Source organism: Falco punctatus (genome assembly GCF_963210335.1).
Source record: "Falco punctatus genome assembly, chromosome: Z".
Classification (NCBI taxonomy): Eukaryota; Metazoa; Chordata; class Aves; order Falconiformes; family Falconidae; genus Falco; species Falco punctatus.
The window spans coordinates 31,578,885-31,602,347 of NC_137586.1; the positions used below are offsets into that span (position 1 = coordinate 31,578,885).

The 23,463-nt window shown below is 36.2% G+C and overlaps 1 protein-coding gene across 8 annotated transcripts in view; it reads left to right on the plus strand.

Annotated features, from left to right (window-relative positions):
- KDM4C (lysine demethylase 4C) overlaps nt 1-23,463 on the plus strand; it is a 308,684-nt gene that overhangs the window by 161,733 nt on the left and 123,488 nt on the right. For 7 of the 8 annotated variants that reach the window (XM_080372288.1, XM_080372287.1, XM_080372289.1 and 4 more), the window contains 4 exons: nt 11,746-11,939; nt 14,689-14,927; nt 17,005-17,366; nt 19,718-19,829. In XM_080372288.1, coding sequence (XP_080228414.1) covers nt 11,746-11,939; nt 14,689-14,927; nt 17,005-17,366; nt 19,718-19,829 — 907 coding nt within the window. The other variant, XM_080372284.1, reaches the window with a different exon arrangement.

The following is a 23,463-nucleotide window of genomic DNA, read 5'->3' on the forward strand; positions in this document are numbered from 1 at the left end:
TCAACATTTGGTAACATTTTTCCTAAGTTCCTCTTACTGCTTCATAACCCTCACTAGGTAAGTTTGTGAGCCTTCTGTCTTCACTTATACAGCCTTTTGCTCTATCTGTATTAGAAAAGTGTTTTTAAAAGTTTACCCGTTAGCTCACATTTAATTGTATGCAGATATAAAAATACTAAGGCATAGTAAAGAGGTTTTGGTTTAAACATATGGCTTGTCAAGGATCATCCATAGCTACTTACTGATGAAGACAAAACTGTTTTGAATGTGCTTCTTCACAACCTCCTAATGCCAAGGAGTTGTGGTAGTGTATAGGCTGGTATAAATAGGTAATAGAGCAGTCACAAAGCCAAGAAAGTAATGATGCCCCATCCCTGGAAGTGCTCAGTGCCAGGCTGGATGGGGTTTTGAGGTACCTGGGCTAGTGGAAGGTGTCCCTGCCCATGGCTGGGGGGTTGGAACAGGGTGATCTTTTAAGTTCCCTTCCGACCAACCCATTCTGTGATGACCTTATGATATGATATGCTTTGCAGCCACACAGATCTCTGGTCATACTACTTTCATAGCTTCAGAGGGTTGTCTGGAACATCTTGTATGGATGTATGAGTGTGGGAGAAAGACTGTGGATGTATGTGGCTGCCTGCTCTTTTACATAGCTGTACAGGTCTTGGTTCTGAAGTTCTTTGACTGTCCAGTACTATATAGTAATAATGCTCTGCAATACCAAACTTTTTTCATTCTGTATTTCCTGAGCAGCAAAACAGCATCCTAGGTAATGCATCACAAAGTGAATCTCTCGATAAAATTAGAAAAATAGGTTTTTTTCAAATATGTGCATTTTTATTGTTTATTGCAGTTGTTGATGGGGCCAGATATTTCTTGGATCAATAATTTGACCATCTAGCCTACTTCTGAACAGGCTAATGGCAAGTCAGTGCTTCTATTCCAAGTAACACTGATACTTGGAGATATTAGCTGCACTAGATTCGTAAGACAAAGAGCTAATGGATTGAGAACAGTCCTGTTACAGACTGGTTTAATAAAATGTATTGAACCAAAGACATGGCAAGTAATTCTAGTACCTTAGTAAGTGGTTTTCAATTTCTTATCTGATAATGAGTCTGCCTGCTCCACACTCAGCTCTGTATACTAGGTTCATATTCATTCTTACCTATTGTAACAGTTGGTGGTGTTCAGTTTGCTTTAACTCTCATTCTCTTTTATGGGTCGATGAACATAGACACAAATTACATGTATGTATCTGATATATCTGTGGAGTTAGTGTATATTTTTTTTTTTTTTTACTGTTCTCTGAGAAGCTTGACCACCACTAGAACGGAATTGTTAGATATTTTTTCAGGAAAGTTTCTGCCTTATATCCATAGTTGTCAGCATAGGAACTGTGATCACTGCTTCAGTGAATACTGAAGAAATGTTTATTTTCCCAACTCCAGGGCATGGTAAATTAGCTGAGGTAAGAGGAATGTTGGTCATCATCTTCTGTCAAGTCCTTCATTTGATTATCATTCTTTTAGAAACCATAAGCCATAAAAGTGTTGTCAACATCATTGTTCCTTCATTTCTTTCTCCACTTGAGTGGAAGGAAATTCCATTGCTTTGAATGGTCTGTCATTTTTTTTCATTAGGAGTTTAAATTGAATTCTGTCTCTGTTTACACTGGGCCTTTCTGTTTGTCTATCATATTTTTTAGCTGGAAACTCATATTTTCTAGGAATGGATTCAATTTTCCATGACTATTGGCAGATGTTTCTCTAGGATCTTCACTGACAATGATGTATTTGTTGATAACCCAGTGCTTGCTAGAAGGGACTTTGCTTTGCATCAGTGAGTCAGTTTTTTTGTATGAGAGCTTTAGTCAACAGAAGCACATTCTATTTCTTCAAAAATGTCTAGGGGTAGTTTCACCCTATTTTGAATGCGTACTTCATGCAATGAATTTTCCTTTGGTTCAGCTACTCCTTCCTCTTTGCGGCAGGCAAAATATATAATGCTCTGGTTCCGCTCTTTTGATTCATATTTTTGCAAGTTACATATTTGAGTAATTTTAATAGTTGAGCCCAGTGTTCCAAGATACTAACTGTAAGAGTTGAGTTGTGAGTAGATTTCATTCTTTTAGTGTTACTGTTTTCACACTCAACTTGGCACTTCAGTACCCCGGTAGGAACATTTGAGGGGCTTGCTTCATAGGCCTGCAAGATGGCTTATAGCACGAACGTGTCAGTGTCTGAACAGGACAACTTTTGATGGGTTTTCCATGCAGCTTTTATTTATTAGAGGAAAAGTCATAGAGGATTCTGCAGTTTTTTTCTTACTGACATTGTCTCCTGCTTTCTCATCCTCTCCTACCTTGCCAAACCTAGACAATGTGTCACAAAGCCCCTTTTCTCAAGGTGTTAACAGAGCATCAACACTGCCTTGTTCTCAGCCCCATGGTTTACTTAACAATGACAGAAAATCATCCTTTTGAAGTTTGTTCTAACTTCAGAAGTTTTTTGGTTTTTCTTTGCATTCCTCTTCTTTCAAGGGTTGGAGTTTTGGTCTTTTATTGTTTTATTTATTTATTTTTAATATCACAGTGCTCCATTGCTTACTGAGTTTGGATTTAATTAGTGTTAGAACATTGCATAGCTAGTTTCTTTTCTTTCCATCTTTTATTGAAGGGTAAGTTACGTTATTTGAAATTCTGGGGTTTTATTACCTTTTAAAATATGTGGTAGGATCATATAATCATTTTTTGCACTAATATTTTCTGCCCTTTTTTTTCTTTCTCTCTCTGTAATAGAATTGGAATAGTAGGAAAGCCTTGGGGGGAAAAAAGAAGAGATTATTTTGAGAACTGGGATAATAATTTTACTCTGTTCAGGTTAGAAATGAGGTCTAACATCTGGAGCAGGGAACTGAAAATCAAATATATTCTAGTCTCAGTTCTGACTGTGGCTTTCCTTGTGACCTTGACAAACAAGCCTTTCTGTGATCTGATTTCTTCTTCTCTGTTACCAGGAAGAAACATTAATATTTGCAAAGCATTTTGAAATTCATGGTATGAAGATGTATAGAACTACAGGGTTTTTTCATTATTTGTTGGAAGGTATATAGATTTTCTAAGTATTGTTCTGCTTTGCTGGGCAAGAGTACAGATGGAGTGTTTTTGGGAGACATAACTTGATTTAAGAATCATTTTGGTCAAAAAATAATTACGTAGATTGATGATCTAGAATAAATCTGTTAGGTGTTAACTTTTGTAGTACTTATCCTTTGTGAATTTTCAGTAAAGAATAACTCCTAACAATTGGAGCAGTGAGGTTATTGATATATGAAGTAAACAGTGGTTGATTCAGTCTGCTGTTTCACTCAGCATTTATAGAAAGTACAAGATGTACATCACATGAGTGATGAATTCTGGGCATCTAAGTTTTTTGAAAAACTGAGACAAGGTTTTTGCAAGAGTTTGTCATATGCCTTAAGGAAATTTAATGAATATGATGGTGCTTTACATGCTTCACATGAGACTTGGCCAGAGCTTTTCCCTCTGATTAGAATTTCATTGCATTCTTCCCTCAGGCAGAAGTCATTATGTACTGTGATTTACCATTGATAACATTAATTTGCTGGTTTTAACTTCCCTTAATACAATGTTCTAGATGCTAAAAGGTAAAACCTGAGAAAAATACGTCACACATTTTAGAAATCTTCAAAGTTTTAGAAAAAAATATTTTCTCAACTTTAAAAAGTAATTTATCCTTTGATTAATATAAGGGCAAGTCACTACTCCCCTTGCTGTGCTGTGCTTCAGAATTGACACTGAGGAGCGCTCAGCAGTTCTAAGGCTTTAGATGACTCTTAACAGTATTTAGTTTTCAACACAATCTGTCTGTGAGCATTATCACGTGTTAAATGCAACCATAATTTTTAATAGTGGCAGCTAGGTTTGGAGCTCTGAAAAATTCAAATGGTGGTGGAAAAAATGTGTCTATACTCGTATGGTTATATTACCATGAATCTTCAGTTATTGTTAAACCTGAACCTGAATTTAAAAAAGACTTCTGAAAGCCCTGACAATAATTGGGGTTGCTGGAATAACTAGCAACAGTAGTAGTGATACACAGATAGATATATTAATTGTGCCAGAAAATGGTCTTAAATAATGCAATGGAGGAAACAGTTTGTTTTGGCCAATAAACAACACTACAAATCAACAGAAAAAGCTCTTTTTCCTCAGCCTGTCTTCTCATACCAGGTGTGTATGTGTGTCTTCTTTCCCAGAACCCCCTTGAATCTACCATATGTTGAGTTCTAATTTGAGGGTTTCCCCAGCTGGTATGTAGGAATACAATTTTCAAATCGATAACCTATCGATTTCTTTTTTAGGAGTAGAGAAGGAACGTTTCCTATTATAACGACATACCTACGATATGTTACAACTATCCCTTTGCTGTACTTCATGAGCTAAGGATATATGTAATTATTCAGAAGTGCTGTACTTGAGTGATTTGTAAATTCCTTTTCTATGCTTGATAGTAGTAAACTTTCTGTAAGTAAATCTGTGATAATGACTTGGAATTTGTGTAATCAAGATGAGGAATGACATGGTAATGGGTCCATATTAGGTATTGCACAACAAGTTATGGTTTCTAATGATATATATATACACACACATATTATTGCACAGAGTGTTTGTTTTCTTACTTCGGGGGATATTTTAGAATGGGTTAATTCTGGTCTGCTGCAGACGGAGATTAATTTCTTCGCAATAAATTATAACTTCACAGGGTCTAAATTCTTCCATTTTAAAATACAGGAGTTACAGGACTATTTAAGTTAAGGGACAGAAGACTTCATTTTCTGGATCTGAGGAAATGTAGTCCAAAGGCACTAAGAAAGGAAACAATGCAGAGCTAAGAGAAGGATTGACACACAGCAGAGAGGTAAAGTCTCCAGGCAAAGTGTTTCTGTGTATAGGCATCAAGGGTGGATGGAGAAGTGAATGTGAATGAAATATGAGAAGAATTTTGGCTAGAAATACAGAGTAAAATCAGAAGGAGGAGGAAAAAAGTTAATAGATAATGATTTTAAATCTTCCAAGGGGCAAGAATAGTGCCAGGAAAGGTATGAGTAAAGGATTTAGAGTAGTAGGACACACAAGTGTAGGATAGTGGAAACCCAAGGAATTATTTTCAAGATACGTTACAAAAAAACCCTAAACAAAGTCCCACCCTACCCCAAACAACCCCCAAACCAGCAGTAACCTTAAACAATTGTCTTATGGAGATATCCTTTCAACTGTTTTATTTGCACTCAAAAGGGTTGATCTTTGTTAGCAACTATAGTTTGCACTGCATTGTATCTGGCAGCATGTATTGCAACAGTCCTCCCTTTCCCCCCATGCTTAAAATTACTGCATGGATAGGTGTTGAAACTTGGTGAGTTAGAATGCTGACCCGTACATTAATCTGTTACTCTGGATGACAGCTTAGATTTAGAGTTGGACGACTGTGAAATTACCAAATGTATGTAAATCTCCTCGCCTCTCGCTGTGTGTGGGAATACCTTTCTGTCCTCATCTTTACCTCTCTCCAGCAAGTTCTTTGGATCATAGACTGATGCATAGCTTCCATTTTAAATTTCATTGGGTTTCTCATCTACACGCCTAACTCATGCTGGTTTCTGGGTCATATAAGCAAAGAAAGACTTTAATCAAAAAGGAGTTAACAGGCAGATAAGATAAAGAAGAGCTGAGGAGTGAAAGAAAGTTGGGGTTCTTTCAGCTGTGTCCTGTCATAGTGTTTCTGTTGCCCAGGTTTCAAAGGAATTGGAGGAAAATGGCTGCATTTTTGCAATAGCATCTGATGCTGATGGAATCAGTTCTGTGTAATAATGAGTCTTTTTTTGTGCAGTAATGTGTAGGTGGGATTATGTGGAAGTGTAAAACAAACTGAAAATAGGAATCCAGAAAAAAAACAGGTATTTCGTAATGCACTATTTAAATATTGCAGACTATTTACTTATGCATAAATGAATACAAGTAATGAATTTATTAGAAACACTTTGTTCTATTATTTACCCAAAACATTGTGGGATATGTATAAAGAGTATTGAATTTGTATTTTTGTTGTGTGTGACTGGATGTATCAGGGAAAAGTGAGTGTACTCTTTATGACTTATCAAAGGAAGGCTTGATCTACTGAAGCTTGCAGAGGTGGCTAACTGATATCAAAGGTTTCTGCAACACTGCCTACAAGTTGCCAAAAGGTCAGTATGAAAATACGTCACTGCCTGATTACATAGCAAAGAACAGTGATGATCACCAGGTTTAATTAAATCCTGTTCTCCTAACACTATCAAGCACTTCTTCAGGTAGTCCACAGGAAACTGTTCCAGTTGCAGTAACTTTAAATTGTTGTTAATGAAAATGCATTTCTTTATGTTGTTTGAACATGCTTTGTTTAAAGTATTACAAGAAGAGTAAATATAGTGGGTGAAATAGTCTATTCAGTGCAGTTGAAGTTAAGCTGGTAAGAAGAATCTAAATTATTTAAAATGTCTCCAATAAATACATCATCGCCACTGTACCGTGAAGAAAGCTTTAATCATTATAAGCACTTAGGAAGGTGTATCAGTGAAAAATTGATTAGATCATTTTTAGAGAAAGCTTTGTGGATTGGCGCTTGTGTAGCATATAAAGAAGGTTGCCAGCCCAGTATTCGCCTCATGGTTTATTATGTGTTTTGTAAAAATCCGTTTTCTCTTTACAAAGAAGAGAACTTATCATGGTTTCTCTTGACTGTTAGGTTTCACAACATGCTGTTCCACAGATGTGTAGTAAAAGGGTTTACCTACTGTACAGGTGTAATGTGAATTAGGTGCCTCTTTTTTTCCTGAAACGATTACGTAGAGGAAGGACAACAATTTAACCTAATGGAATACTACTCCTCAAATGAAGACTTTGGAAGAATTTTAACCAAAGTAGATTTCAGATAAAGTGAAAATCACGTTTTCATTACCAAAATCCAATGTGCAATGTACAAAATGTCCAAAATCTTCCAGCTGTCTTAAGCTTAATGTGTTCAATATTGTAATACTGTAGTATAACAACTGACGTTTAGGTTGAGAAGGTATTTTTGTGGATAAGGACATGATTTCACATCTTGGAAGATACATCATTAGGTATAGTTCATTAAAAGGGAAAGATATGAATCACAAAGGCTTGACTCTGGATATACATCTTGGTGCTTAGAACTGTGGTACTAAAAAATATTACTCCCCTTCTACTAGTCAAATAATAAGATAAATCATCAATTTACTTTCTGTTACAGCAAAATATGATACTCTCTACAGAGTGAATATTTTTGTTAGTTTTAAAAATCCAGTGATTCTGTGTGATGAAAGAATGTAAATATTAATGATGCAGTATTAGAAAGACCCTTAAGGCATGTACTTGATTCTTAATGGTACGTGTTTCAAGAAGTGTTCTTAGGTACTAGCATAGATGTTAATGGGTCAATATGCTCCATGTTCAGAACACGAATTCTACAGTTACCTCAGTGAGAGTGTGTCCAGGGAAGGGCAACGAAGCTGGTGAAGGGTCTGGAGCACAAGTCTTCTGAGGAACAGCTGAGGGAACGGGAGTTGTTTAACCTGGAGAGGAGGAGGCTGGGGGGGGGCGTGGTGGTGGGTGGTGGTGGTGGGAAACCTTGTTGCTCTCTACAGCTGCCTGACAGGAGACTGTAGACGGGAGGGGGTTGGTCTGTTCTCCCAGATAAGAAGCAACAGGACAAAAGGAAACACCCTCAGGTTGCGCCAGGGGAAGGCTTCATTGGATATTAGGAAAACTTTGTTCACTGAAAGGGTGGTCAAGCATTGGAACAGGCTGCCCAGGGAGGTGGTGGAAGTACCATCCTTGGAAGTGTTTAAAAAGTTCATAGATGAGGTGCTTAGGGACATGGTTTAGTGGTGGACTGGATAGTCCTGGGTTAATGGCTGGACTTGGTCTGAAAGTTTTTTTCCAACCTAAATGATTCTATGAGTCTGTGATTCTGCTTAGAAGAAAAATGTTCATATTTCAAAATGTGCTTAAGTATGTGTCTAACTCTTAAAATGCATAGGTTGAGAAGCTTCTTGTATTCTGCTAAATTTTCCTGGATTCCAAAACGGGAACAATTAAATCTTTTTAATTATTATTTTTTAGCTCAAAATAGTTATTCTTTTTGTCCATTCAGAAATAGCAAGTGTTTTAAAAAATTCTCTCAGCAGAGTATGTCTCTCCTAGGTAATTTTCTCATATTACAAATGTATCTCTCATTTAGTTATACCAATTAAAGTTGCTGAAACATTTTTCTTCCAATTCATTGCTATAAAGCTTGCAGCTTTTAATAAATGTTATTTTAATTGCTTACCTCCAGGCTGTATCATTGTTAGAATAAATAATAATAATAATAGTAATGCTGGTATTGATGATAGTAGTAGTATCAAAGATTTGTGATAGAGTTCTGTTCCCTGAAATATTCTGATTTCTAATACTAATCTTTGATTGAGGAATATGTATCAGACTAATTCTACTGCATACAGAAAATAATTTCTTCCAGTTCAAAGATTGCAATATTTATCTATGGCAGCATCAATTGTATTTTACATGGTGATCCAAAAACTTCGATTTTTCATTTACTTTTAAAAGTATCAAAAGATGTTTCCAAAATTATTGTGATGCATGAAAGTATCACTGTATTTTAGTAGACAGTAGCATGTCCCTTTTCTGTCTGTCCCTAGAGACTTCTTCAACAGAATGACATTTAGTTTTGCTTTAGAGAGAATATTTCAGTCACTTTTTTGTCTTGCAAGCAGGAAGCTATATAACTGTCAGCTACAAGTCAGTCAAATGGGAAGTGAAGAAAAAAAATGTTAAAAACCATCACCACCACCACTAAGAACAAAAAATCCTCAAGATTACTTATCAAAGCAAAAGATTTTTTTTTCTTGGCTCATTTTAGGGAATATGAGTGGAAATTGTTTTCAAAACGTACCTGCTGTTGTTGCCTGATACGATACTTCCAAATATTTCCAGCCTTCAGTGCCTAGAAGCCTGTCTTCTCTATTGTTTGGCAAGCAGTAATATTGTTGAGCCCAATGTTTCTCCGTTACATTTCAGTCAGAAGTGTATGTTTTTAAACGCTTTGAAACTTGTAAAACATTCTGATATTTCTAATACTGGTCTGTATTTTTAAAGTAATTTACAGTAGTTCTGTTAAAATGTGGTGGAAACTGATCAAAGATTACTGACAGACAGAAATTCTGTGCCTCATTTAAACGTAATTTATTTTGAGTCTTTTCATATATTATTATCATTCCATCATAGAATGCATTTTATTTCTTGATGTATTTTATTCTTTGTTACTTCAGTGCTGACAAGCAATTATTTTCTTCCAAACAACTGGAAGCCTTGTTGTCTAATAGCAAAACCAGTAAACCTCTAAATTTTTGGTTTAACAACCCTTTCTAATCAGTGTAGCAACATGGCTTGAATATGAAAAGATTTTGTGTTTAAATGAAGAGAAAAACCAGCACTGGTTGCTTTTGTTACGAATCTAATTAAAAAAAGTTAACATTACAGTGGACCATCTATGCACCTTTCCAGTATACAAAAGTATCTTAGTTGCTTTTCTGTTGCTGTTCATTGTGACTGATCAAGGACTCTCTGAATGAGACATACTGCTTCAGATAAGGTTAAGTCTTTTACAGAATATGTGTATATGTATGTATATACATGTTTTTTGAAAAAGGAAAATTCAGATCATATTTTGGGTAAGAACTATCATTAAAGACAGCTGCATAAAATTACAGTTTCTATGTTGATTTTTTTTTCTCTCCTGTCTTGCATTAGGGGGCAATGTTGTGAATACACAGCATATTGATGTTGACACTGAAAGGAAACCAAGCATTTTTAATATGTCTTGGATGCCTTCTTTCCATTATGTATCTTACGTTTTTCAAGAGGAAGAGGAGTGGACTAGAAATGATGGGTAGAAATAGCAGATAAAGAATGCTATCTAGCACACAGAAAACTAGTTATTAGAAAAGCATTCAGTCTCTTGTGTTCAATTTTTCTATGATTAAACACCCTCCTTGTTTAAAAGGGGTGATGAAACTAGCTGTAGGAAACCAGAAGGCCAGGATATGAATTTACCTTTTCTTTTTATATATATATCTGTTCATCTGAAAGACAACACTCTCAGTTTTACCATTTAACAGAGTCACTTGGCTGTAACACCAAGTTCTTTAAAAGTTTTTTCCTTTTGAGACTGTATGTTTTAGCCAGTCAGGTTTACGTGGCAAGGTGTGGGTAGTGTCGGGGGGCTGCAGCAGTGGCTTCCATGAGAAGGGATCAGGAGCTGGCCCACATGTCAGGCAGAGCCGGGTCCAGCTGACTTCAGAATGAACCTGCTGCTGCCCAAAGCTGAACCCGTCAGTGACTCTGGTGGCCCCTCTGGGATAACATATTTCAGAAAGGGTAAAAAGCACAGTGCAGCAGCTGTGAGAGAGAGGAGTGAGGAGCACGTGAGAGAAACATCCCTGCAGACACCAGAGTCAGGAGTGAAATTGAGCCTGGGAAAAAGGGGGTTGAGGGAAGCTGGCTTTAATTTTGTTCTTATTTTGCACTATCCTAATCTGTTATTAATTGGCAATAAATTAATTTCCTCAGGTTAAATCTGTGATGGTAATTGGTCAGTGATCACCCTGTGCTTGGCTCAGCCTGTGAGCTTTTTCATCTTATTTCTCCCCCTGTCCTGCTGAGGAGGGAGAAAGAGAGCAGGTTGGTGGGCACCTTGCAGTCAGCCAAAGTTAACCCACCGCAATAGTTTATGTGCTCTAGGCATATTGATTTACTTATTGCAATCTCCTAATATTAGGTATTTTTGAGCATTAGGGACAGTAACTTTAGTCTGAAAATTGTCTCAGCATCTAAAGTATGCCAAGTGAACACTCCTCTGCATTTTCAATGACCATAATTAAGAGTTTATTCAAATAAGTCTAAAATATTTCACTCATATGCATAATATGTAAAGAAAACCAATGCAAAAATTCTTGGGGGACTAAAATCAAGGACTAAAGCTGATGAGGGAAGTTCCTCATGAGATTTCAGGGTCTGCATTGCGCAGGTCAGATTATACATTTGTAACCCACCTTTCTAGACCTTAAACATAATATTACCCTCTCCTGCTTGTGTCTTCCTCTTTGTAGAAAAACCTTGGCAAAACTATAAATTGATACGGTACTCATATGCATTTTGTTTTGAAGAGTTAGAAGCTAGGACTATACACCTGCAAAGACTTTTGGGTCAGACAGGTACTGCGTGAGTTATTTTGAAAAGAAACTTGTGATGCCACAGAAGGTTTGTGCAGTCTCTGGATTCAACATGGTATTGCACTATAAAAAATGGCTAACAAAGCTAAAATAAATGCAATAGTTTCTTCTTGGTCTTAACCTGTAGGAGTTAATCAAACAATGGAGTGTCCGTGAATACTTTTGTGGAATCCTAGTGTGTCACGTTTGTTCAGATAGTGTCTTCTCTTGAAAGATCCTTACCCCCTGAAGAAGTGAGGGGAGAATGGAAATTTTTGATCAAAGTAGAGCTGGTTTTCACATGTGGGATTTTTTTTTTGGACTTTCTTTACTGTAAACTGTGGCATTTTCTATTACTTACCATTTATAAATTCCTGTCTTCTCTTGCAGTGCACTTGTATGAAAAACGTGGTGACGATATCTATGGACATCTTTGTGAGGAAGTTTCAACCAGACAGATACCAGCTGTGGAAACAAGGGAAGGATTTGTACACCATTGATCATACAAAACCAACTCCTGAATCAACACCTGAAGTAAAGACCTGGCTACAGAGAAGAAGGAAAGCAAAGAAGTTTCCCCAATGGTATTTCTGTTTTGTTATTTTTCATTTAATTGTCTTCACTGATGCCAGTTTTGTTTCTTTTGCCACTTTCTCTGATGCGTTATTTTAATTCATTTACTTCAGATGAAGTTTTTTTTTTTCTTTTTTCTGTGTTAAAACGAACTTGGGGACAATCAAGTCTTTTTTTTTTTTTTTTTTAGAATGACCATGAAAAATTAATTTAACTTAGAGTTATGTGGATAGCTGAAGTTAATGAGTATGGGGAGTATCAAAATGCATTCCAGTGTGGTATTTAGAATCTTTTTTTAGTAGAGATTATTCCATGGAAATTTTCAAGTTGTGAGTGGTTACTGTTGTTTCTAGTGTCATCTGAAACCAGAATACAGGAGAGAAGTCTCTTAAGAGTTGAGGCAAAGGTTAAAATGGAAAGTTATCATAAAGCTGTGGCAGAATCCCAACAGCTGTGTGAAATCTCTAGCAATAGCCTTAGCCCTTACTACTGTCTAACTCCAAGGAGCTGTCACTGCCTATTTGGCACACTCTTGCAGTACTGCAGTTGTGTGCATACTCTCTGTGTCTACCACAGGTCAATCACAGATCATAACTTAGCATAAGGAAGGTCTAAATCTCGGTTGTTGGTGCTGACACCACCAAGAAAACCAGGAGAAATAAGTTTCTCAGCTTGTCACTGAAGCTATCGCAGCTTTGACATATTAAAGCAGTTTCATAGCTGGACTATTTACTTGTGCGCATCGTGTTTCTTGTTTGCATTGCACAAACATAACACTGATGCTTTCCTGTCTTACTTAACAGGATCTTTATGGATTTTCTTCTTCATTATCCAATAATGATCTACTTATTTTCTAGCCTACAGTGGGCAATTTTATTGGTATCTATTTGCTGCAGAGTGCAGTTTGCAGGGTTACAGATAATATTGAATTTTTTAAGACCTTCTTCTTCAAATTATTTTACAATATAGTTACTTTCTTAACTTGCTCTTAAACTGAATTTCCTCATTTTCTATATAAGTTAATGTATTTCTTGAGGAAAACAATAGGAAAGTCAACCTGTAAAGAAAAGGACCAACTGTCGCTGTGGTGGAAAGTTATAGCTGAGAAGTACCACACTGGGTTTGTTCTGGGTAAGAACATTCTTGGGGTAGAACAGTTCTCGAAGACAACTAGGGAAGCAGCTGGGCTGCCGGTTTGGTAGTATATGTATAACATTAACGGAGGCACAGAGAGAGAGAGAAATTCTGGTGTTTAGCTGTTTGAATGCCATTTTGCCTTGTAGTGTTTTGCTGTATGCATTGTCCAGTGTAACTGCAAGTTCACATTTGGACCAGCAGTGATTCATTTGGTAGTACCCTTACGGGTAGCCAGTTTTAACTAAAAGCAAAGACATTGCAATTACTGTGTTGAAAGTTTTATCGTAGGAACATGTGGGCTGATTTCATGCACTTAGCTAAGCTCATAAACAGAGTTCCAATGCTGTTTAATTCTTGAGTTGGCTTTGGTTCAGGCATTGTAACAATGTGTGTGTCAAAAAAAGGACAAAATGTTTATTCACTTCGTTTCTAGTGTAATGTGTCAATTGAAATTGTCATAATTTTGATCATGGGAATAATACAGGTTTCAGCAGAGTGAACATAGAAATACCATCTATGGAAATCTTCATGAATATAGTAACAGGGAAAGCTTAAAACTGACATTTACGGCTGAAATACTTTGCTATGATAGAACACCTAATGACTCTATGTAAACAGTAATAATACTTACTGTTATATTTCAGTGTGAACTGATGGATGTCTTGTAGTCTGGCAAATTTTCTAGAAATTACTATTTTATGGAAAGGGTGTTGAAAGATTGGGGGACATAGTGTAAAGTGTAAGTGGAGGCAAAATGTTTTCTGGAGATGTCTGTAGCCTAAGATGCAAAACCTTTTTAAAACTCCTGGTTCACCTGCCATAGTGGGGCTTTTATCCCTAGTGTGTTATGAGCTTTGAAACTTGTGTGATGAAGCACATAAAAATCTCCTTGCGTGTCACATAGTTGAATTTGAAACTAGACTAATCTCTAGTTACTTTTTATCCCAAGCACATCAATAAAAAACTGGTTTATGACAGATGATGCCATTTCTCCTGCTTTGGCCTTTCCCTTCTACTTCTGAGGGTGAAAAAACTTATGGTGAAGCTTTGATTTCAACTTTGTTTTTTACTCAGCATTATGAAATGTATTGCTTGATTTTGTAGCCATTCCAAATATTTGGTGATCAGAATTTTTCCTTCTTTCAGATGCTTTTTATTTGTGTAAAATGCACATAAAAACTTACAAGATAATCAAACAGACCTGATTTTACAAGGGTATTCAGACTAGTGTTTTAGTTGCATTGGGGTTTTGGAAATCCCACCTGATCTTAGTGCAACTGAGAATGTTTTGTCTTCATGACTTTTGTAACAGTTACTCTCTTTCAGGTTCAAAAGAATGATTCATTAAAGAGCTGGCTTGGATGCTGGTTAAGTAATAGTTACTTAAGGTTATTTTACAGTTTAATAACTTTTCTGTAGAACGGTGATAAAAGATTAGAAGGTTAAATCCAATCAATTGTTAATCTATCACTTAATAAATTGTAAACACTATCTCAACACAAAAAGATGAAAAATTGTCATTTTTTTACCACTTTAAGCAGGTGAAAGGGACATATATATTGGTAGACTTTTATCTTATCCAAGACAGACATTCTACTCTGACAGCAATATCTCTTATGGCAGCTTCCAGCATACCAGATCTCGATCTAAAAAGCTTAAAACTCCAGAGGACAAGAGAGTATCTGCTGTGGTAGCTGGTGCAGAAATCATAGTGACTGAAGCAACTACTGATGGTTTCAAGGTCAGTGAAGAACCTGGGAAAAAAGTGAGACTGGTAAACACAGAATTGCCTTCTGGGGAAGAAGAAAACAGCAGCAGAATGCAGCTGGATCAACATTTATTGGATAATGTCAAGGTTGCAGGTGAGATAAGGACTGGTTATGTTTCACATGTAAGTTGTTGGCTGTTGATACTCTAATACCACAAATCAGTTGATGTTAAAACATAGTATTAGCCTAAGTAGCGTACTAAAATGTTTACGTATAAAGTTATGCAGAGAGATTGATATTCATTGATAAGATTGATATTCAGTAAGAATGAGAAAATGCCCAAATTAATATTCTGAGCCAAAAGTAGTATCACCTAAACTGTTTTAATGTAGTGATTTTTAAAGGGGAAAAAAAGGATGAGGTTTTGTAAATTGTATTTCTTCAATAGATTGATGTGTTTTACAGCAATTTTTTTTTTGATGCAGAAATGATACAGAATCTCTTAATACTTATGCAAACAGTATGGAATATATATGCTTTTGGATGCTACATGTATTTACGTGAAAAATGTGGCATTTTACAAGTGGTCTATACTTGTGCATAAAAATGCTCTATTTTGAGACTCTGGATTTCTTGTCACTTCCAATTGAGCTGTCGGGCTGTCTGACAGTGCAGGTAACAAAGGCCTTGCCAAGAGAAAGATGTTCCACCACCCCCCCCCTCCCCCTGATATTTTATACTAGTGTGCTTGGTCTATTCTGGACTTTAGTTCTTCTGTTTCACATTTCATTGTAGTTCAGGTGTAGTTTCATATTCCTGTTCAGAAAGGCAAACTGCAATTTTAGCTTTGAAGCCTGTGAGCAGTCCCAATTGGTTTCATATTGATTCTGACAATTTCCTAGCTAACTGTGATTGTGGATATTAATGGTTATGTTTGTGGTTATTTGGAGGTGGCAAATGCTAGAATTGTTCCACATAAAGATAACAAAGTGAGTATTCTGGTACGGAAGCTTAGAACTTCCTGCATACAAATCAGTTGGTGCTCTATCAAAGCCTTTCCTAGTATGTTCTAATGACTTTTTTTTTTTTTTTGTTACAAGATGCTATTCTTTTACAGCTTCTTCCAACTTTTAATAAATTTTTGGAGTGTTCATGACCACTGAGAAACTAGGAGTTAGTTAGCAGCCATCTTGTGTTTATTGACAAGAAAAGGAAAAGTAGAGAAGAGTGGAGAGCTATCCTCTTTCCTTTGTGCTATTAAAGGGTGGTGCCTGGACCTTTTTAGATGTGATGGTGCAAGCTCCAGTACACAACATTGGCGACAACCGTTTGTCTTGTGTTATCTCTGGCTAGTATGTCCATTATGCTTGGTTGAGGGAGTTTTCTTTGTATCCAGTGATTATGTTTTGGTTTTGGCTTTGTGTTAGTGAATTTTATATTCATTTGAACTGAAAGGGAATTTTTCAGAAAAAGAAGTTCAAATAACCATTGTAAAGAAAGAATAGAAAGGGACCTTACAGAGACTGTTTTCTTTAATGCCTTGTATGTGCTGCTGATCCACTGTGGTGTGTGCCATAGAGTTCTTCAGAACTTTTTTTTTTGGTGACTTCTCTAACCCATTGTTCTGTCTATCCCATGCAAACATCAGCAGATGAAAAATTTTAATAAAGTAAAATCCATGCATTTTCACCCTTCAGCATCACTGAAATATAAAATTATGCTAATTCTTGAAATTTAGAATTATGCCAATTGCTTTTCATTTTTAGACCAGTTTTTTTCAAAATATTCTTGATATCTATCTGAAATATATTTTCATAATTATAAACAATTACTCTTTGTTTATTTTTATTTTTAAAACAGGCGTAATAGGTATAAAGTTCAATGCACCAAACTTTTGTGGTTTTTATTCCAACTAGTTACAGTGCTTGTGGGATGTCACAGTAAACAAACTACCTGAATATTATTTTGGATGAAAAAAAGACCTGTTGTAATTCAAATACAAAACACTGATTAAATGATTAAAACTAGATTTCACACTCCAAACTTACATTTACATTTAATATATTCTTTGATCAAACGTATGTTTGTATATGTCCTTCTACTACATGCTTTTTCGTATGATTTCTAAACGAGAAACCATGCTCTGAATTTGAGTAACTCAGGTTGTTCTGAAATGAAAAACAGTAATATAAAGTGAGATCTATTAACAAATCATATACTTGCTCTGTAGGAAACATCCATTCAGACTCGTTTTCGGGCTCTTTTCCTGTACCGGAGAAAACAAAACTGGAAGATGAGGACAGGACAGATTCCAGTCATCCTCTCTCTATATTTGAAGATTCTGTGGTGTGCGTGCCCACTTCTGATACCTACAGAAAAGAAGAGAGTTTGAAATCTCCAGATCCGCCTGTTTCATCTGTACCATACCATAAGTCAGAGGGACAAGCTTCTGAAGCAGAAAACTCAGATAAAGAGGAAAATGTCGTGATAGAGGATGATGTCAGTGGCCTAGAAAGCTGTGGAAGTAGCTTGGAACATGGAGAAGTGCCTGCTGTAAAAAAGGATGAAGTTGATGGCAAGGAAACATCCAGTGTATGTGAAGCAAATTACATCATTATAGTAATATATTCCTGATTTAATGGAATGTGAATGAACATTCTTCTAATGAGACCTGATATCCATATTAAAGCATTTAAGAATATGCGTTATTTTAATCAGATGCTAATTTGAACATGCTTTGAAGTGTTCAGGCAAGAGTGGGAATTTGGAACCAGAAGCAGAATGTTTCTGGAGCTTGCTCATTGACATATTTTTCCTATGATTTTAGATATGTAGTAAATTCACTTTATATCTGTGAATCCAAACTGTCTGCAGCTATTCTCAAGCTGTTCCCATGTTCACTGCCTGCCAGTATGAGCAAGGCTATCAGCTTTAATTATTGCTATTGACATGAAATTGAAATTATTAGAGATGAGTGCTGCATTTGGTATGATGTATTTCTTTCAAAAAAATGGCTGTCTTGACTGAGTCTTAAGGGGAGTTAACCTTATGCTGATAAAATGTCAGCAGAATGGGTTGATTCTGAGATACTTACTGTCCAAGGACAGAACATATTGATGTGGAAGCACATGGTAATTCATTTTTTGGTTTGATGAGGAAATGAAGTGGATGAAGGAAAGCTGAGGAGCATCTCTACATCAGGTTAGACGGAAACGAAGTTTGCTATCATTCTATTATATTATCTGACATGGTTTGTGAAATCTTATGGACTTGCTTGCTTCTGTTGAAACTGTATCCATGGTATTGAAGTTAGAGAAAGTGAATCTTCAATGGCTATAGCCATTGAATCTTCATGGGTATAGCACAATAATACAGACAGTATGATTTCAGGGTGTGAAACTTGCTGTTCTTAAATTTTGGAAATGGCCAAAAACGTGTAAAGGAAACACTTGAAGAAAAAGATGCTTTTAATAAAAGTAATACATATTTTAATTTTTAAGTGCTAGGTTTAGTAATGTTTTATCATTGGGGCACCTGCAAACTTACATTCTTTTTTTAACTCTTGCTTCTCTGCTATGAAGGGTGGGCAGGTTTGACTTTAGGAAGCATCATGAATAATTAAGCTGTGATGGTCGTCACAGTAGCTGTCTGAATTGAGGTCAATCCCAGTTTGACAGAGAGAGAGCATTAAATCCACTGCCATATTGCCAGGTTTAGTGGGAAATATATTTTAGAGGCCAAAGTAAAATCATGCTGACCCTTTCACACACATGAACTGTGCACTAATGATTTTTTTTGCAGTGTTGTGGGTTTTAATGATCTTGGCTCCAGCCCTTCCACTGCAGTAATAAGGAACACTATAAACATCTCCTTGTTTTAATCATCATGTATTAGAGATTATATTTATCTCTTTCTGTGCCTTTCAGCCATTTATATATGAAGTTTCAGATATCCTCCAGTATAATTGCATAATCTTTCTTTCTGTTAAGCGAAGAAGTGTTTTGTACAGATGCAATTAAAAAGTCTGATCTTCTTTCCATTTTTACTTAGTCAGTAACTTTTTCTAGATCATAAACCTGTCCTCTGCTTTAACCACATCTTCCTCCCTCTGTTTATCACAGTAAATACGATGTTGTTTTGTAATTTACTTCCATTTTATAGTAGTAATTTTCCACTCTCAAATCAGTCAAGGGGCATGTGTGTAACATGCTAGGTTAGACTGAGGGCATTGAGGAGCAGAGTGCTGTGGTCCATAGGAATCGTGTGAGACCATCCTTCTCACCCATCTCCCAGTGTGCTTGCCCTTCCTCTGCTCTTGAACCTCCAGATACCATCATCAGCTGGTTTACTTCATGGGTCCCCAATGGCAGTCAAATCTGGAGTTGTGAAAGCTGCACTTATGGACTCTGTAGCATTGGCTTTAGTTGAAGCTTGGATAACTTTAAGCTAAATGTACGTAAGGGTGCTTGAGGGAGGAATTTCCTCATCTCCCAGATCAACATGTTAATTGCATATCAGGACTCTTAATTTGTTAATCTCAACTCCAGATATTTTTTTTTCACTTCCTCAGGAATTTTGCAGTCTTTTAAAAATGAAGTCAGTTCCCAGCCATGGTTAGTGGCTGTATTATACTTCTGGGTTTGCAGAATTTTTTGAACTGTCTTCCTTTCAAACACTGCCTCAGCAAGCCAGGACTTATTTTAATTTGGGAAGGACTGCAGTAACTTATACCTCAAGCCATTTGTGTTTGACAAGGAATGCTCTTTTAAAAGTCTATATTCTGAATTGGAGACAAACGTGCAATTGGTACACTAAAGGTGCTTCAGGTAACCTAACAGTATTTACAGAATTCATGTCCATGCTTGTTTACAGAAGAATGTTTTTGTTCATTAGAATTTACTTTGCAGAATTACATAGTTAGTTGTGGTTTTTTTCCTTTTCAGTTAGCAGAAGTTGAAAGAAAGCAAATGTCTAAGAGTTGGCGTCATCCACTAAATAAACCCCCAGCTAGGTCTCCAATGACTTTGGTTAAACAGCAAGCAGCTAGCGATGAAGGTGAGTATACTGTTTGACACATTTTTCTGATGATCTTTCTCTGTATTTATGAGACCATATATAAAGGCATTTGCAAAAAACAACCAAGATGAAATAATTTCTTTCTGTATGGGAAATGTAAACAGCGAGGCCTCTGAATGCACAGACAAGTCACGTATCATTCTTCTAAAAACATTGGATCTATCTTTGCAAAAAGCTCTGAACAATAAGACATCATTTAAAACAAGTACATTCACCAATCAAATGTTCGTTATTAGATCTCACAGCAATTGCATTTAAGATCAAATTTTGAATTGTGTAAACAGATAAAAGTGGCATAAGAATCCTTTGAATACAAATCTTAGGTATAGGCCATAGCCCCCTATGCTGCCTTAAAGCCGCTTTTTACTTGTTTGTTTTTTGGTAAATGTTATACATTTATTTGGGAGTTATGTCTCAAGAGACTATAGTTCTTGTCAAGAAAAAGGCTACAGGCTTCTGGGTGTCATCAAAAGTTTTCTTAAGAGTCTGTACATATGTCTTGATTTCTGGACTTTTGCTTAGTTTCATATGGAAAGAATGATCATCTCTCCCTGCAGTTTTGGTAATTCTATTTTTCTGTTTTAATTTAAAATAGTCACTTAAAAACTGATACTGATGCATATGACATGTACTTGTCTTACATCAACTTTGATCAAACATCAAGTAGTTTGCAACTACTTTCTAGTGCGCGAGATGTTAAAAGTAAGTACCATATTTTCACAAACATAAAAAGAGGTGGAAACACATACTTCTGTTTTGAGACATAATGCAAAGAACTGGTGTGTACTAGAAACTAGCAGTCTCCTCTTTATCTCTCCATCTGAACAAATCTTGAGAAATTTCCTTAGAGCAGTTTTCTTCTTACTTTTAAGTGGCACAAAGCAACTGGGAGCAGTTAAATGGCCTTCCTGGGAATGTGTAACACTGAGCTTCTGATTTGGCATTTAGTTGCTCTAAGTAGCTTTTTAAAATTTTATTTTAGTGCTGAGTAGTGACCACAAAATTCCATTGTTTCACTTAATTGCGTAAATAAGAAGCATAATGTTAGGCAATTGTTTTGAGTATGTTTGTCCAGATCTTCACTATAAATTGCAGATATGCATGTTATTGTATAATGTATGGTACCTTCAGGCACTTCAAGCCATAGAGTGAAGCAGAAATTAAGAAAAACAAACTTGGCCTTAAATAATGATGGTAAATGCCAATGATGTATAGAACAGAGTTATGTACAAAATAAGTTAATATATTCTGCAGCCATGGAATGTAGTCCTCTGTAAACGGATACCACAGTGATCAAAATCGTTAAAACAATACTTAGAACTTCTCAGATGCTCTTTTTGTGAGCTGACGTGGGTGCTTTAAGTTTAGAAAGCCACTGTCTTGTGCAGACAGGCTAGAAAAATTAAGAAACTTACCCAAGGTAGGGACTTGCTTCTCTGAAGTAAATAGAAAAGGTAAGTCTGCTTTAACCAGCAATCACATATACAGCCAGCCAAAGTTGATAAATAAAGCAACTTTATTCTACCAAATGTGGCTTGTGAAGCTTATCGAACAACAGTTCTTTCCATCAAAGAAGGAAAACAAATACATTCCTTCTTCATATTGCCTTAGCATTTTAGTTCTGTAATGCATAGTTTTTTCAGGTACTGTTTTCCAGAATCTTTTCAGTTACAGAACTGGAGGTTGGTCCTCACACTCTTGTAGACACTTTGGTAGTCTGCATAGTGCAGAATGGAGCTGATACTGTATCTGTGGCTACAGGTCTAATTCCAGCATTGCTGTGTGCTTCAGTGTTTGCCTGCACTTTGTATTTGCAATTTTTTTGGAGCTCTTATTTTCTACTTTAAGTGATACAAGTCCTGTTGGACTTTGTGATCCCCAGCCCCCCCAAGTTATTACCTCTAGTCACAGTATCTGTTTCTTGTAGCTACAGATAAACTTTCTTGGCTTCAGAGAGAGACGACATGACTGTTAAATGATTCTTCTGCTTATAACTAAGGAGTACTATGCTTTCAGTTAGCACCAATTTAGGCATTGAGCTGGGTGCTGTAATCTTAACTGGTCCCTCGTCAGTGCATCTCCCTCCTTGGTCCAAGCCTAAAGTAACTGATTTCTGTCTTCTGCCTCAATAGTTTGGGAAAGTCATACTCTCTCTTTCTTTTTTTTTTTAATCTAAGCTGCAGTTTTGCCAGGCATGATACTTCAATTAGCTGTTAAGCATCTCTCTGAAAATTAGACAGCTTAGGCCCATGATCTGTATCCTACATGGATATGTTTGGATACCTTGAGGGCTAGACAGAGCATATTTCAGAAAATGTTATGGTAATTTACACAAAAAGGGATGGTATTAATATTAAGATCAATCTAGTAAAGGAATTAAAGATTTAAATATGTGGTAGGTTGCAGTGAAATTGCTCTTTTTAAATTATATTCCTTTTGCCTGCTGATACTTTTTCAACATTATAGTTAAAACATAGTGTAAAATTCCTATTTAAGCATGGATTGTGTATGATATGATCTGTCTAGATGATGATGTGATGACACTGGTTTGCTAATCTCAAGGATTCTGCTCTTCATTTGCTGTCCTATCCAGTATCTTGTCAGCTTCTCGGTGTCTTTTCTTGTGAATGTGAAATGTGAACTTTTAAATGTGAGAGTAGCAACATTGCAACAAGAAGTCATATACTTTCCAGTCTTTCCTCTTTACATGATGATTGTCCTTGTAGTAGATAAGGGTGTATTTTTGGAAATACATATTTTTTTGAAATTTTGGAAAGAAAACTTTGTCTTAGAATCGTGTCAAGTAGCTGTTATGTACCTGTCTGCTTATTGATTGAAGGAAATAATTAAGAGTTTTATTGGATATGGCAGTTATTGATATTTCCTAGCTTGAACTGGAATTTGATATTATTTTCATGTGTCTGTTACTCATTGTGATCTAATTTATCAGCATGTTTTTGTGACAACACCAGAAGAGAAACAATGTATTTTGTGTGAGCAGAATGTTTACATCTAAAGAGATTGAAGAACTGCTGAGGGAGACTGGCTAACTGAAACCTCATTAGCTTTCCTGGCACTTGCTGGCATGTGAGTTAAAGATCTGTGGCTAGATGAATGCCAGTCAGAGGAGATTTTTCAGATCGTGTTCAAGAATGTTGTCAGGTATCAGGGAATAAAATCAGCATCAATGTACTAATGACTGTATTCCTCTTTAAGAAAGTGCTTCACCCATATTCTGAAGTTACCAGAAATGTAATTCAACATGCATATTTACTCAGTTCTTGTTCTCTGTGCTTTTTGAACGAAAATGGTGCCAGCGATGACTATGATACTAGTCTCTTGGTACTGTGCTTTTTGAGTTAATCTGTTCCTTTACAAGAAGGATTTGTGTATCGATACATTAGTTTTTATTTTCATTTGAGTCCAGTAAAATCATAAATGTAAACAAAATGGAGGAAGAAGATAATATGTGCTACTGCTGTTATGAAAAAGTAAGAAATTGGGGCTTTATAGTTCATCTGCAGATTACGTCAGTTTCCACAAGTTGCATAGTCTGTAGCCATTTCTAATACAGATAATTTATATTCAAATTAATATATTTGAAGCCCTTCAG